This window comes from Brassica napus, unplaced genomic scaffold (assembly GCF_020379485.1).
Source record: "Brassica napus cultivar Da-Ae unplaced genomic scaffold, Da-Ae ScsIHWf_2614;HRSCAF=3363, whole genome shotgun sequence".
Classification (NCBI taxonomy): domain Eukaryota; kingdom Viridiplantae; phylum Streptophyta; class Magnoliopsida; order Brassicales; family Brassicaceae; genus Brassica; species Brassica napus.
Genome location: NW_026015916.1, coordinates 40,127 through 54,281, shown reverse-complemented (window position 1 = coordinate 54,281; position 14,155 = coordinate 40,127). Strand labels below are relative to the sequence as shown.

General features: G+C 30.3%; 2 protein-coding genes and 1 pseudogene across 2 annotated transcripts; 2 read left to right on the top strand and 1 right to left on the bottom strand.

The window, feature by feature from the left end:
• Nucleotides 1-827: 827 nt before the first annotated feature.
• Nucleotides 828-2,227, bottom strand: LOC125601571 (serpin-ZX-like). Its single transcript, XM_048773674.1, has 2 exons — nucleotides 1,832-2,227; nucleotides 828-1,600 (listed from the first exon to the last, which is right to left on the bottom strand). Exons 1-2 carry the CDS (start codon nucleotides 2,225-2,227, stop codon nucleotides 860-862), a joined length of 1,137 nt encoding a protein of 378 aa, XP_048629631.1. The 3' UTR covers nucleotides 828-859.
• A 2,151-nt stretch (nucleotides 2,228-4,378) lies between these two features.
• LOC111213010 lies at nucleotides 4,379-9,888 on the top strand. The gene is made up of 3 exons (XM_022714670.2): nucleotides 4,379-4,469; nucleotides 9,338-9,514; nucleotides 9,593-9,888. Exons 1-3 carry the CDS (start codon nucleotides 4,404-4,406, stop codon nucleotides 9,815-9,817), a joined length of 468 nt encoding a protein of 155 aa, XP_022570391.2. The 5' UTR covers nucleotides 4,379-4,403; the 3' UTR covers nucleotides 9,818-9,888.
• Nucleotides 9,889-12,146: 2,258 nt separating this feature from the next.
• Nucleotides 12,147-13,464, top strand: LOC106398276 (annotated as a pseudogene).
• Nucleotides 13,465-14,155: the final 691 nt, after the last annotated feature.

The window sequence follows — 14,155 nt, the reverse complement described above, 5'->3', positions numbered from 1 at the left end:
AAGGCCCAACTTTACTTACGGCATGTCCAACCCACTCTATTTTTCACTTTAAAATAGAGTTTAAAGTAAAAATGCTTCAATCTTACTCTAATTTCTATTCTATAATAGTGTAGACTTATTTTTTAATCTATATATAGAGTAACTTTTTTTTATTTTTTGTTCGTCACTCTATTTTTCATTATAAAATATAATACTATTGGAACAACATCCGACTCTATTATAGAGTTATTCTATTTTAGAGGAAAACATAAAATAAACCATTGGAGATGGTCTTAGCCGCAGTGTAAAAAGTGGGACCTGTTTCAAAACTACGGTTCGTAAAATTTTTAAAACTGTAAAACATAATAAATCTGGTCTGACCACGATGTGATAGAAACCATCTCTTCTTCCAATGCGAATACTTGGAGGAAGTATGGAGGGCTTGACGCACAAGTACCGAATGTACAGCTCAATACGTGAGGCAAGATGTCACGGTTTTTGATTTGTTGCGTCTTCCAAACTACATTATTCTCACTTTAATACCAAAGGACACATGAGAAAGCATGAGGATGATCTCTTCAAGTATATTGACAGGAGGAATAGTGTTTGAAGGTGCTCTGCAAGTTTAGTTCGCATCAAGATGAGGCCAACAAAAGTCACTTAGGTTCTTTTTTAAGTTTAATGCTTTGATAATTCAAAGTTCGATAGCCAACAAGCAAATCATTGTAAGAAAATGTTCTCGATTTGTATTAATCTAACACTTTCAGAAAAAAAAATCTTAAAAAGATAAAAACAAAAAAAGCCAGAGAACTAAGTGAATTTATTAGTTTCAAAAACCATTTCAAAGAAACATGCAAATCTGAAATGCTTTGGACACATATTAATGCATTGAAGGATCAGTAACTTGACCAAGGAACAGGACCAGTCCGCTGAAGTCTTCTTTGACAAGGAAGAGAAACGGGTGATCAGCCACGAAGTCATACTTCTCTTTCGGAGGCATACAATAACCAATACTGATCACAGCAGCAGCCGCTGCAGCTTTCGACCCCACTTCATCTACCTCAATGCAAGACTTGTGGATGATCACATCCCCCGGCAGCTCCAAACCCAAACCCTCGAGAGCTTCCGTGGCTTCAAAACCAAACTCGAATTTAAACCTCGGAACCTTGAGTTCTCCGATATATGCAGAGTGTCCAGGAATATCTCCTTCGCCACTCAAGAATCCACGACAAGAAGCTAACCTCTCCAGCATTGCATGCAACCCATCTTTTTCATCAGGCAGATAGATTTGCATCGAGAAACGGCGACGGTAGTAGTCACCACGTCCTCCCCTGTAAGGTAGGTTAAGGACTTTGAAACCTTCGTAAACTAGGAGATCGTATCCTAAAGAGTAGCCGGACATGAAGGGAACGCGTACTGTAGTTCCATCGAGACGGTGAAAGTCTGAATCTTTTGTAAGAGATGGATCGAATTCTTGATCCCATCTTCCGTTGAAGAACAATGCATTAGCGAATATGAGATCGGTCGCAGGAGAAGCAAAGTTTTTGGGGATGAGATCAGTGATGAGTCCTTTTGTCTCCTTCTCAACCCATGAGTTCACTTCTTCAACCACTTCATGAACCTATTAAAAAAACAAAACAACAAAGAAGTTGTTAATTCTAAAGTATTACAAATTAATTTATTAATATAATCAATATACAAGCCTAAACGGATATTTTGCTATCTTAAGTTTTTTTTTTTTACTTTTTTTCAAAGTTAATTCACGCAACATTTGTGATTTGGATTCAGACAAAAGCCTTGTGGAAGTATTTAACTTGTTGCGAAAGTCAACTAGGTTTAAAAAAATATTTACCTTGTTGCGAAAGTCAACTAGGTTAAAAGCAGCCTTATACGAGTTCTCTATAATATCCTTGAAAGAAGGATCGACAGGGACAGATTTTTCGCTCCAGACGCCGTTCGCTGCCGCGATCGTCGGACCGCCACTTGGTGTACTGTCGGCGAGGACGGTGGTTACGATCTTGGAGGAGACGGTGTTAAGCTCGTCGGTCGAAGAAGCCTGTAGTAAAGAGAGAATCTTTTCTTCGATGTCTCCGGGAGACTTGGCGGCGATGAAGCTGAGGATGACATTCATTAACGCCGGGGAAAAGAGTCGGTTAGAAGGTTTTCCGGCGGTGGTGGTGGCGATCACGTGCTTAAACAAACTCAGAACGACCTCGTTTTGCTTCCGCAGTGATTCTCGCAGGTCCATATTTTTACGGCGGGTGAAAAGGTGAATACGGAAGCCAAGATGTGAGATTGATTAGGACGCAAAGGTGTGTATGCCAAAGTTTACGTTCTATAATCTTGTTATATAGAGGCTGAAATATTAAATTTCCAAAATTCAAAATAGATGTACGTACAACTAGATAGGAAAATCTTGTTAAAAAGGAATAAAACTTAAATGAAAATCACTTTTATGCATTAATTAAATAAGGTAAATAGTAGATATATTTATACCAGAAAGGAAAAAATCGTTAAAAGAAAACAAATAACGAAAAAATCACTTCCTTTTTTATGCATTGAATATGGTAAATAATAACTATATATATACTAAAATGGAAAACTAATCCCCTATATATTAAAGGAGAAGCACTTTTAAAACTTACCAAAAAAGTTTATTGGCAAGGAATGTGACGTGGTAACGTGGCTTCACGAGAAGCTTTTATTTAGTAAAACGTTTAGGTGTCATGCAGAGAACGCTTTTTACCAAAACTGTAAATTTAATGCGTTCACACTAACATTCCTTTAAAAAAAACTCCATACCATCTTTATCATTATTTTTCTTGACGAACACTTTTTAAGTGATAAACTTTCAGCTTCAACTTTGATTAGTTGATTTATCAATCGTCTCAATATAATCATAGCATCAATAAAGCTTTCTTATTTTTCTATATGTTTCTGTTAAAAACGATAACCCATTTGATCTATCGCCATTAAGTCGACTGATTCGTAGAGACGAAAAAATGATGAAACTTTAGTATGATGCCAAGTGTTAATGAAATAACCATTTTCTCCATACATGCCTTCGTGCATTTAGTAGAGCACTCGCGTTCTTGAGAACCGTTTCTCATTACTGAAAGAGGACGTTGAAAATATATTTCTAGATAAATGTGTCATACTCGATTTTGTTACTGCTCGATGAGGTGATATCTGTTTCGAGGAGATTGAATCACTGTAAATCGTCTCAGTTTAGTGTATTAGTCTTCTCGAACAAGCAATATAAGCATTCGAGTGTCACCACCTTCACCGCCATGGGAGCTCTGCATTAGACGACTTTGAAAATGAGGAAAAAATTTCAGGAACGAACCACCAGCAAGTCTCACATGCTGGTCACATCCAGAACAACCTTTACAATTTAGAAGATCGAATAAGTTTCATTTTTTTTATTATGCAACTATGTTTTCTGAATTTAAAAAAGCTATACTTTTTTTGTTTCACACAGTTATTGTTTTGTTTATAATATGTTATTGATCCATATTTTTTTCGATTTTATTTATTAAATCCCTAAATCCATAACTATTACAACGTGATAAGCAAAATAAAAATAAAAAATATTTTCCAAAGCTTCTTCTCAAATGCAAATACCATATATCAAATTTTAATATTAGTGCACCCATTATACCTTTAGTTCTATCTAACTATCGCTTAAAGTATATCTTATGTTATACATAATCATAATATATCATTTCAACATTAATATAGACATCTTATCCCGCGTAAAGCGCGGGTTACTATCTAGTATATATTATTTTACATTACGAAAATAATCGAAATTTAAATCCTAGATCTTCAGAATATTGAATTATAAACCCTTTCAAAAAAATTACGTTCGGAATAGCCTATTTTGATTATTTTCTTAAGTTGAAAGAATTAGTCAAGTTTTGATAGATGCTTTTCTCAATTAATTAGTATGATTTGTGGTTTGTGGTTTTCTCGATGTGAATTGAATTAATACTTTACTCTGTTAAGTTTAATAAGCTGAAATGAATCAGAAAACATCATTTTTTATAAGCTAACAAGGGGAATATTTCATTTTCATATTGCCAATAAATCATCCATAATACATGTATGAATTTTCAAAGCTAGATAAGTCGAACGAAAACAAGAGTGAGAAAGAAGCCATAACCGAGAATCTGTTGAAGCCAAGCAAAGCTTAAAGTTTTAAAGAGCTAATAAACCATTTAATCATCAGTCCACTGCAATATTCTTGAGACTTAAAGAAGCCATCTTTGTGGCTGCTTTTGTTATTCTGCGTTGGTGCTTTGGAGAATCTATATACTCATCGGACAAGGAAACCAATTTCAAAGACTTAAGAATATATAGTTTTCCACAAAACTGAAAAATCAGAGTTCTAACCAAAAGAAGAAAAAAAACAAATCAGTACCATGGTTGGCATTTTCTCCATATTTTCTGTTAGTAGAAGCGGCCATAGGAGAACACAAAGTGGCATCGTAGGCTCTCTTTCCTCTATTTGCTTGTCTTATTCCAGTATAAGTTTCATGTGTCTCTTTTGGTTCAAAGAAAACTTAAGCCTTTTTTTTTGTTCCATCTATTGTCTTTTCATAGTTTGCTCTTGAAGGTGAAGTTTTATGGAACATTCTGCTAGATTTGTTTCTTGAGTTCGGTCTCTCTTTGTTATACGCCTTTGAAGTTCTTACCGCCTAATTGTCTTGTCTTGATGCTATCTGCATTGTGTTGATGTCAAGCCAGAACTCTGATGTTAGGAGCTGTTTTGATCTTACTTGTTATATGTTTTTTTTTTTTTTTTGGTCTAAATGTTAAGTACTTGTTATATGTTACTATTACAGTCAATCTATTAATGTAGTTTGCAATCAGTTCTGTATGTTGCTGAAACCATTTTCTTGTGGTTTTACTTTTTTTTTGGTAAAATCTTGTGGTTTTACTTACCTAATAGTTTGTGTCTGAACTACCTTACTAAAACAAAGAGTTCTGATAAAAGTTTCTGCGTCTCTGTTATAATTTTGAAGTTTTTAAAGTTTACTAGAACACAAGTTTTACTTTAGTTGATCATATAAAAACTAGGTATTTTGCCCGCACTTGCGGGCTTAATAATTTTATAAAATTTTTGAAAGAAATATACTATCAATTCCAGAAATTTGAATAAGTTATTTTCATGCTTTTTAAATATTTAATAATTAATTTAATATTAAATTTTCTATATGCGCTAAAGTTTTTTATTTTAATAAATATCTATTATTATGTAAAATAATCCTCAAAACATTCATATATACATAAAAATATACATAAAACTATATACATGAATTTATATTTATTTTAATATAATATAGTAAAACATAGAAGATTTATGGAGTTTTAACGTTAAAACCTCTCAACTAAATTTTTTTTATATTGACATGTAATAAAAATTATCTAAAATTATTTATTAAAATTAATAATTGAGTATAAAATATGATTAATATTTTTTGAATAATATTAAGTTATATGTTTTCTGTGTGTTTTTTAGTATTTAATTTTTTTATTAAATATGTTTTCGGATAACAACACAAAATATATAAGAATTATCTTTTATTTTAAAATATATCTTTCAGATTTTGGATAATTTTTTTATTATTAATAATAACTTATCTAACCAAATAATTTTAAATTCGTTTTTATGTTTCGTTAATTTATAGATTTTATTCATTAAGGGAATAGACAATATTAACCATTCTAACTTTTAACGTGAAAGCTCGATTCCAAAAATTTACTTCGCAAATAATAGTATAGATGAATAATATTAAGTTATATGTTTTCTGTGTGTTTTTAGTTTTAATTTTTTAGTATTTAAATTTTTTATTAAAATATCTTTTCGGATAACAACACAAAATATATAGGAATTATCTTTTATTTTAAAACTAGAGTCGGTGTCCGCGCTTCGCGCGGATAACATGTTTATTTAAAGTAAATTTATATTTTATTGCTAGTTTTTAGTTTAATAAAGTGTAAGTTAATTTTTGTTTGTTGTAGAATTAACCATAGAGTTTTGGTTTTAATGTGATACTAGATTTTGATCCGCGCTTTCAAAGCGTGGAATCATTTCTTTTTAAAATTTCAGTTAAATTAATAAATATTTGTCTAATCTATATTTTAATAGATTTTATATTTGTTTATAGTAATTATTTATAATCTTGTCTTCTTTATTTTTTATTTATAATAATAAATTTGTGTACTAATTATTAGTTAAAAGATTTAAAATGGTAAACTTCTACTCAATAAATTTAATCATATTGTGATTATATATTTGCTAAGGTTATTAATTTACAATTTTAACTTATTAATTAAATATTATATGAAAAATGTAATAGACATTACGTTTTTCATTCTACATATCTTTAAATAATGCATAAATTTTAAATTATAATTACACAAATATTAAATAATAATTATGTATTTAAATTAACTTATAATTGTTTTAAAAAAAAACACTGATGGGCTTCTTTGACTTTAAGTTTTTAAATTATTGGGCTGTTTTGTTTAGTTGGACAGAAGCAATGTTGGGCTTTTAATTTCTTAAAACCATTAAAAACAATTGAAAAAATTAATGGAACCTTTTGTAATTAATTGAAAAAATCAGGGGCATAATCATAAGAAGGATTCTGCTTTAATAGTATAGATGGTGATCAGTTTCTCTTTTCTAAACAACAGTAATTTTGAATAATATATTGTGTTGAGCAATCAATTTCCGTAGGAGAAAAAAGTATTTGAGTGTGTCTTTTTAATTGACGTAGGAAGCGGTCATGTTAATTTAAAAACAGTTGACTGATGTCGTTTGTTGTCTTGTTGTTCGATCTCATCTAATATATTAAAACAGAAGTCATGACTTCTTTTCATGTATGATATTTTTAGTTTGGACCATTCCTAGAAAATATCATATTTTACATAAATTCATTATTATATCTTTTAATATTTTTATCTTTTTATTTGAAATACAAATGAATATATTTAAAATGTTCTAACAAAATCTTTTTAAAATCTTCTTAGAATCTTTTTAAATATACTTTCAAAATTAGTTAGTTTTAATTTAAATTATCATAAAATATAATTAGAAATTAAAATTGAATATAGTTTTGGTTTATAAATGAAAATTTAAATAAATTGAAATTAATTAATTTCAAAAATACATTTACTAATAATTTTTAAAGATTTTGTTAGATATAAATATTTATTTCTATTTAATTTTTTCAAATTGTTTTCTAATAAAAATAAAATCATGATTTTTGATGAGTGATATTTTTATTTGGACTATCATTAAATTTTATATTAAATGTATATCACTAATGCTAATATATATATAATATTTTAACTACTTTAATCATAATATCTTTTATATCTTTCATTTAAAAAAAAAATTAAAATTCTAGCAAAATCTCTTGAAAAAGATTATAATAAGATCTTAATTGTCATAAATTGAATATAAATATTTTCAACTAATTTTGTAATTAGTAATGAAATGTTACAAAAAGAATAAAATTATATCCTATTTTATCAACTTTATAATAATATCTATCATTTTAAAATAAAAACGTTATATTGAACAAAATATGATAAAATTATTTTAAATTGATAAGTTAACATATTTTATTTTCATAAATATAAAATTTTTGTGCTAAAATATAATATTTTGGTTGAACGGGTTAATATTAGTAAACTATATAATACATGATTATAATAAATTAAATAAAAAATTGTTTTTATATATGTTGTTTTATGCATTAAAAATTTTAGTTTAGTAATCAAATGCAAATTCAATAGGACAAATATATAATAAGCAACATATATATGTGATGATTTTAATTTACAGCATTAAAACTATAAAATTATTATATTTGGCATAATTATACAAACATTTAAATATGTGAGTAACACTAAAAATATATAATAATTATGTAAAACAAATATGTATATATAAAAATGTGAAAATATATATCCGCACGGTTGTGCGGATCGAAATCTAGTGTGGAGTTATGCCATCAGGCTTAGGATTGCAGTTTATTCCTCTTTTGAAAGCGTTGTATGATATCAATGTCGTTGTCAAAGTAAAAGCGCGATCTTGGTGTGATTGTGAGTGATTGTTTCCCTGTAATAGTGAAATATTTGTAAGCATTTAGTTTGACATAAACTTCATGTTTAGTTTATTATCTTCATGTAACCGTTGAATGATACTTGTGATGATTATGATTTGGTTTTTCCTGGTAGATATACGATTTAACTCCTTAAAATTAGCCATTTCTTTGTCTCATATAGTTAGACGTACCACTTTAGATCTACAAAAAATGATTGTATTATATATTTCTTGGTGAAAAATAAATTTTATTTAATAAAATTAGGTTGGGCCAGTAGTATTTTGTTTGGGTCATGAGTGTTTGGTAAAGTTGGGATGTGAAGATTAATTTAATTATTGGGCTGAAGCACGTGATCTGCCGCTCGATAAGAAAACACATGATCTGCTCTTCCCAAGTTATTTTATTATTGGCCAATCCACGATGACATGTCAATATGATTGGTTAGGAATATTTCGTCCGACGTGGCACTCTTTAAACACTATAAAAATAGCTCCTTTTATATAGTAGTGATATATCTTTCGGGTTTTGGATAAGTTCTTTTATTATTAATAATAACTTATCTAACCAAATAATTTTAAATTCGTTTTTATGTTTTAGTTAATTTATAGATTTTATTCATTAAGGGTATAAACGATATTAACCACTCTAACTTTTAATTCGATTCCAAAAATTTACTTCGCAAATAATAGTATAGATATAGAAGAAATCATTTCATAAATTTATTAATTAATTCAAAAGGTCAACTGATGAGGGTAGTAGAATAACACACGGCAGTTAGCCAAATGAACTACTACCCATCAATTGACAATCAAAAGATGAGTTTTACATCTTTATATATTAAATCACAATTCCGATAGTTACCGATGTGGGAGTTTCATTTATCATATCATATTTTGGCCCACTTTTGCTTTTGGGGCTCAGTTGATCTCTGTTTTTTTACAAAGTTTTCGTTTTCGTCCTCCTCTCTATCATCACGATGTTACAACAATCTTCAAATTAGTATTCTGCTTTATTCTTGAGATGCTAATTAGTTTGGTTCAAATTGAGTCTTCTGAACTCCTCCTCATCATTAGTCTAAGCCAAAACATTCTCTTTGTTCATAATCTTTTTCTCAGTTATATAATTCTCTTTAATAGATTTTAAGCTATTCTTGAATCTGAGATTATTCTTTATTTCACCTTAAAGTGTTTGCTTCTTTCAAATAACAGTTGACATGAACCTTGTCTAATCATCAGGATGACAGGGGAGCATTGCCTCCAAATACTGATCTTGTTGCTTCACTTAATAACCTAGCCGATTCAACTCATGGGATCGAAGTAAACACAGAGTTCGAACCGCTGGAACACCCGATTGAGCCATTGGACAATGATCAACCCATCCAGTGTCCACTCCCTGAGCCATCCATTCTCAATGTATGATCTTTACCTCATCTATTCTCTTAACTTCCAAGAAAAGAAAACAAAATGGTTATCTGTTTCTCTTAAGCACAGGATGGGAGAATATGGAAAGAGAGAGTGTTGGCTTCAATGAGGAGACGAGGCGAGTTGGCCATTGCTCAAGATGGAGTAGATGTAGAATCTGATGATGGTTCTGTGACAAAACCATCGCCGACTAGCCAATACAATCCCAACCGTCGGTTCTCACCATCTCTTAGTGCTCCTGAACACCACATGCTTAATCTACTAGAAGAATGCAAAGCTTCTGGTACAATCTAAAGACCACCAATGCTCGTCAAAACCAAATCATGTTGTATGTTATACTCTGAAGAACTAAAACTGATGGTTACTTCGATTAATCCCATGTCAACCAAAAATTACTTATGAGGTTAAGATCATCAAACATAAACCTTATCAAGACATAGTTTATCACCGTGATAATTAGTACTAGTTTTAAAAACATAAATAAGATTATGATATAAGGCCATCATATCAGTTTCTGAGTGCAAACTTGTTTATGCCATAGGCCCATAGGTAGAAAAAATTAACTTGTAAAAACATGTAGAAAATTATAACACGTATAAAGCCATCAATTTACTCAGGGGCGGACCCAGAAACTAATTTAACATGGGGCACAATATATATTTGTAAAGTTATATACAAATATTTATAAAAAAAATTTCGAAAATAGACCTAAAAAAGTTTTTGTCACAAATATAGACCTTAAAAATAAAAATGACCAAAATAGACTTAAATATTTTATCAAAAGAAGTAAATATACACTTATACCTTTAGGGTTAATTAATCTAGACATTAGGGTTTAGAGTTAAGGGGGTGGGGTTTACGGTTTAAAAATAAAAATTCAAAATAAAAAATGCTATTTTGTTCATTTTAGTTTTTGAAGTCTATTTTTGTGACAAAAACTTAAAAATGTCTATTTAAGAGAATTACATATATATATATAATAATTATTAATTAAATTATTCATTAAATATTTATGATACATTATATTATATTTTTAAAATATTTTACTCTTTTCAATTTTATATTTATTTTTAAAATGAGTCAAATAAAAAAAAATCTATAATGTTAAATATTTTTAAGTAATACCACAAAATTTCATATTATATATAACTTTGTTATGAAAATGGTTCATTTTAGTTAATATTTTAATTTAAATACTGGAAAACACAAACTTGATAAAAAAACAATATTCAAAGTAAAACTTAAATAAAGTAACTTTTATTTTGAAAAGTAAAACTAATATTAAAGGAAAGGAAGAAAAGAAAAATCTTCTATTAGGTAGTAGAGAACAAAGGAAAAATGAAAACTTGTTTTATAGATAAGTGACTAAAATATATTAAGATGTGTAAGAGATTCTTTTATCCAGAAAAATGTGTAAAAGAATCTGAAAACAAAAACCAGTTCACATTTCGAACTTGGGATACATGGGGCACTAATGAATACTTTGAACCAATAGAGCTGACAATTTTCCAACTGGACCTACTTTTGTACAAATATTTATAACTTAGTCTGTGGCACGTGCCACACCTCGTGAAGGCATGGGTCCGCCCCTGAATTTACTCCGTTTGCATAAAAATCTCACATGCAAACTTGTTTAAACAATTGCTAGAGGACATTGTTTAGGCGACCTCATCTCTAAAATTATCACCAAAGCCGAGTAATGTCAAGTGGATTGTTTGTTATTTGTTAAACGTATCTAACACTATTAAAAGAAGAATAAGAAGCCTTCTAAGCTATGCCACGTCAGATTAGAAATTCAGGCCAATCAAAAAGTTTAAAATCGCCAAGTCACTGATGCTGGAGTAAATTGGGCTTCTGTGTGAATTTTCTATAAATTTTCATCTGGTCCATCCAAGCCCATGCAGAGAAACCTGTTTCGTCTTCGAGCTTTGAGACCCGACTCTTCCACTTCTTCTTATCGTTCTCATGAGAGAAACCCAGGCGTTCTTCAACTGAACTGTTCTACCACTCTAATTCTCATTAAATCCTCTTCTTTATTCTTTTAATTGAATACATGGAAGCGTTTTGGCTTCTTCTGTTTCTTAGCTTATCCAAACTCATATTAGAATCTCTGAATCTCTGCTACATGCACAAACCAGAAAAATTCTAAAACCACATCAAGCATTAGCGACCGTTTCCGCAAAATCCACCGGGAGGCTACAACGGCACAATTTTTAGCGACATCTCTTTGGCTTAGCTGAATCAGAGATCCATTTACGTTTAGTACATCTTTTGAAAGCAAAAAACATAACTACAGGGGAAGTTTAATTGGGCTGGAGCTGCTTATGATTGTGAACAGGTATGAGAACAGTTACCAGACTTAGTTTTATGTATGAAACTCATATTTAAGTTATTCTTATTGCTAATCTAATATGAGACTTCTCTCAGTGCTTGCATTTCGTTAACGTGGACTAATTTGCCACCCAAGAAGATTCAATAACGCTGCTTGAAAGTTGGAATTTCCGTCGTAGATTGCACTTCCTCCTCTTCTGGTATGTATCTCCTGCAATCCTATTTCTCTAAAGATGTTTGCTATTTTTTTTATTTAAAGAGTGCTTCTTCTTCTGTTGGGAATGTGGAATAGATGACAAAGGTTCCAGCTTTAGGTCATTTTGCTAATGATCGCAAAGAGATCAATGAATCTGTACCCTCAGTTAATAGAACCTTTCTTACATTATTAACAGATTTACTGTTGGTTAACATTGCTAAAGGGCAAGCAGGAAGGTATACGGCTATTTACCAGAAGCTCTCGCTCAGAAACACTCTTCCTTCAGAGACAACACTGATCTTATCATGGTAATCTCTTTGCAGCCTTGGCTACCATTCATACCAGACGATGTCATTTTTCTTTCTCTGGCATCCTCACTCCTTTACCTGCCTTTGGTGTCCTGTTTAACAACGAGGGAGTTAAAGACCCTGTGATCCAGTCTCCCATCGGACCTGAAGAATATTTAAAGAAATTGCACCCTATTGATCTTTAGAAACTTCAGTTCGTTGGAGACTCTCTCAAGATTCTGAGACAAGAGGTCGAGGAACATTCTGCGGTATTGGGTTTCGTTGGAGCGCCTTGGACAATCGCGACTTATATCGTTGAAGAACAACTTGGACATACACAGTGATAAAGAGTTTGTGCCACACTGCACCAAATGTACTGAGAGCTCTATTATCTAAAATATAATCAAAGTCATCACGAAGTACATTGTGTAACAAGTTGAGCACGTAGCTCACTGCATACAAATATTTGGTTTATGGGGTGGACAGTTGACTCCCGAGATGCAGGAGAGTTGGTCTAAACCCTACATCAAAGAGGTATAGTCTAAGTACTTTACATCTTGAGTACTTCAAAAGATTCTCTTTTGGTGTTTTAATGTTTCCTTTTTCTCATTTGGGCTTCCCAGATCAGTCATGCTATAAAGAGAAGATGTTCAGACAAGCATGTTGTTTTCTACATAAATGGAAACGGTGGCGTTCTTCAGCGGATGTTATTGGACTTGACTGGACTAAGATATGGCTGATGGAAGGAGCCGATTGTGATTGTAGAGTGGTGTTAGAGTCCAGAGAAATGTTGATCCAGCTAACCTATTATCTCTGCTTCCTGCTTTAACTGAAGAGACTCATAGGTTAGTAGTTTACTTTGTTGAGCTGAAGGTAATAATGCTTTCTATTTAATTCAAGAAACTGAAAGAAAATGTCTTCTACGTACTTATGTGTCTTGCAGAAAAAGCTAGACATATATGTCTTCCTTGGAGATTTTAGTTTTATGTACAGATTGTATTATATACATATTTATATGAACATGTATCCATTTAGATTGTTTGTTTCATAGTTTTGTGTATACGAGTCCTTGGTAGATTGAAATTCACATGTAGTAATTTTGTGTAATGCAGGTTATTACCGAATGAAAAAACAAAGAGCACACTAAACTTCGGGATCAATTGTAAATTTGTGTTAAATTATTTTATATATTTAAAAATGTTTAAATTGACAAGAACCAATAAAATGTTGTTTTATACAATAACTAGATTTTGACCCGCGCGGAATCGTTTCCTTTTTTAAATTTCATTTAAAATTGATAATATTTGTCTAACTTAATATTTTCATAGATTTTATGTTTGTTTATAGTCAATTTCAATAAATTATCCTCTTTCTTTACTATTATAATTTTGCATATATTTTATGTTTGTTTATAAAAGTGTCCTATTTTTATTATATTACTTTATAAATGATTGTTCATGTTTCCAAAATGCTTATTAATTTTGTTCAAAGATTTTCAAATTGTATACTTCTAAATTCTAATCAATAAATATAATTATATTTTAATTTTTAATAAACTATTATATTTTAGATTTCATAAGCATTTAAGTTTTTCATTATGCATATTTTAATTAAGTCATAAAATTTAAATTATAATAAAACTTCAATAATTATGGATTTAAAATGGATTTATAATATTCATAAAAAAAACAAAACACTTTAGCATTTGGTTTTAGGTGGGTTTAGTTTTGGTCAGACTAAAATACTAACAATTAGGTATCACAATACTAAAAGGGGAATAAGATCAATGGAGAGAGTGTCCACATCAGAAAATTTAAT

Excerpts from the sequence above, each read along its gene's own strand:
- LOC125601571 (XM_048773674.1), bottom strand. The coding sequence starts at position 2,227 with ATGGACCTGCGAGAATCACTGCGGAAGCAAAACGAGGTCGTTCTGAGT. Across the intron at positions 1,601-1,831 it reads TAGTTGACTTTCGCAACAAG|GTTCATGAAGTGGTTGAAGA; the intron begins GTAAATATTTTT and ends TTTTTTTAATAG.
- LOC111213010 (XM_022714670.2), top strand. The coding sequence starts at position 4,404 with ATGGTTGGCATTTTCTCCATATTTTCTGTTAGTAGAAGCGGCCATAGG. Across the intron at positions 4,470-9,337 it reads GGAGAACACAAAGTGGCATC|GATGACAGGGGAGCATTGCC; the intron begins GTAGGCTCTCTT and ends TCTAATCATCAG. Across the intron at positions 9,515-9,592 it reads CTGAGCCATCCATTCTCAAT|GATGGGAGAATATGGAAAGA; the intron begins GTATGATCTTTA and ends TCTTAAGCACAG.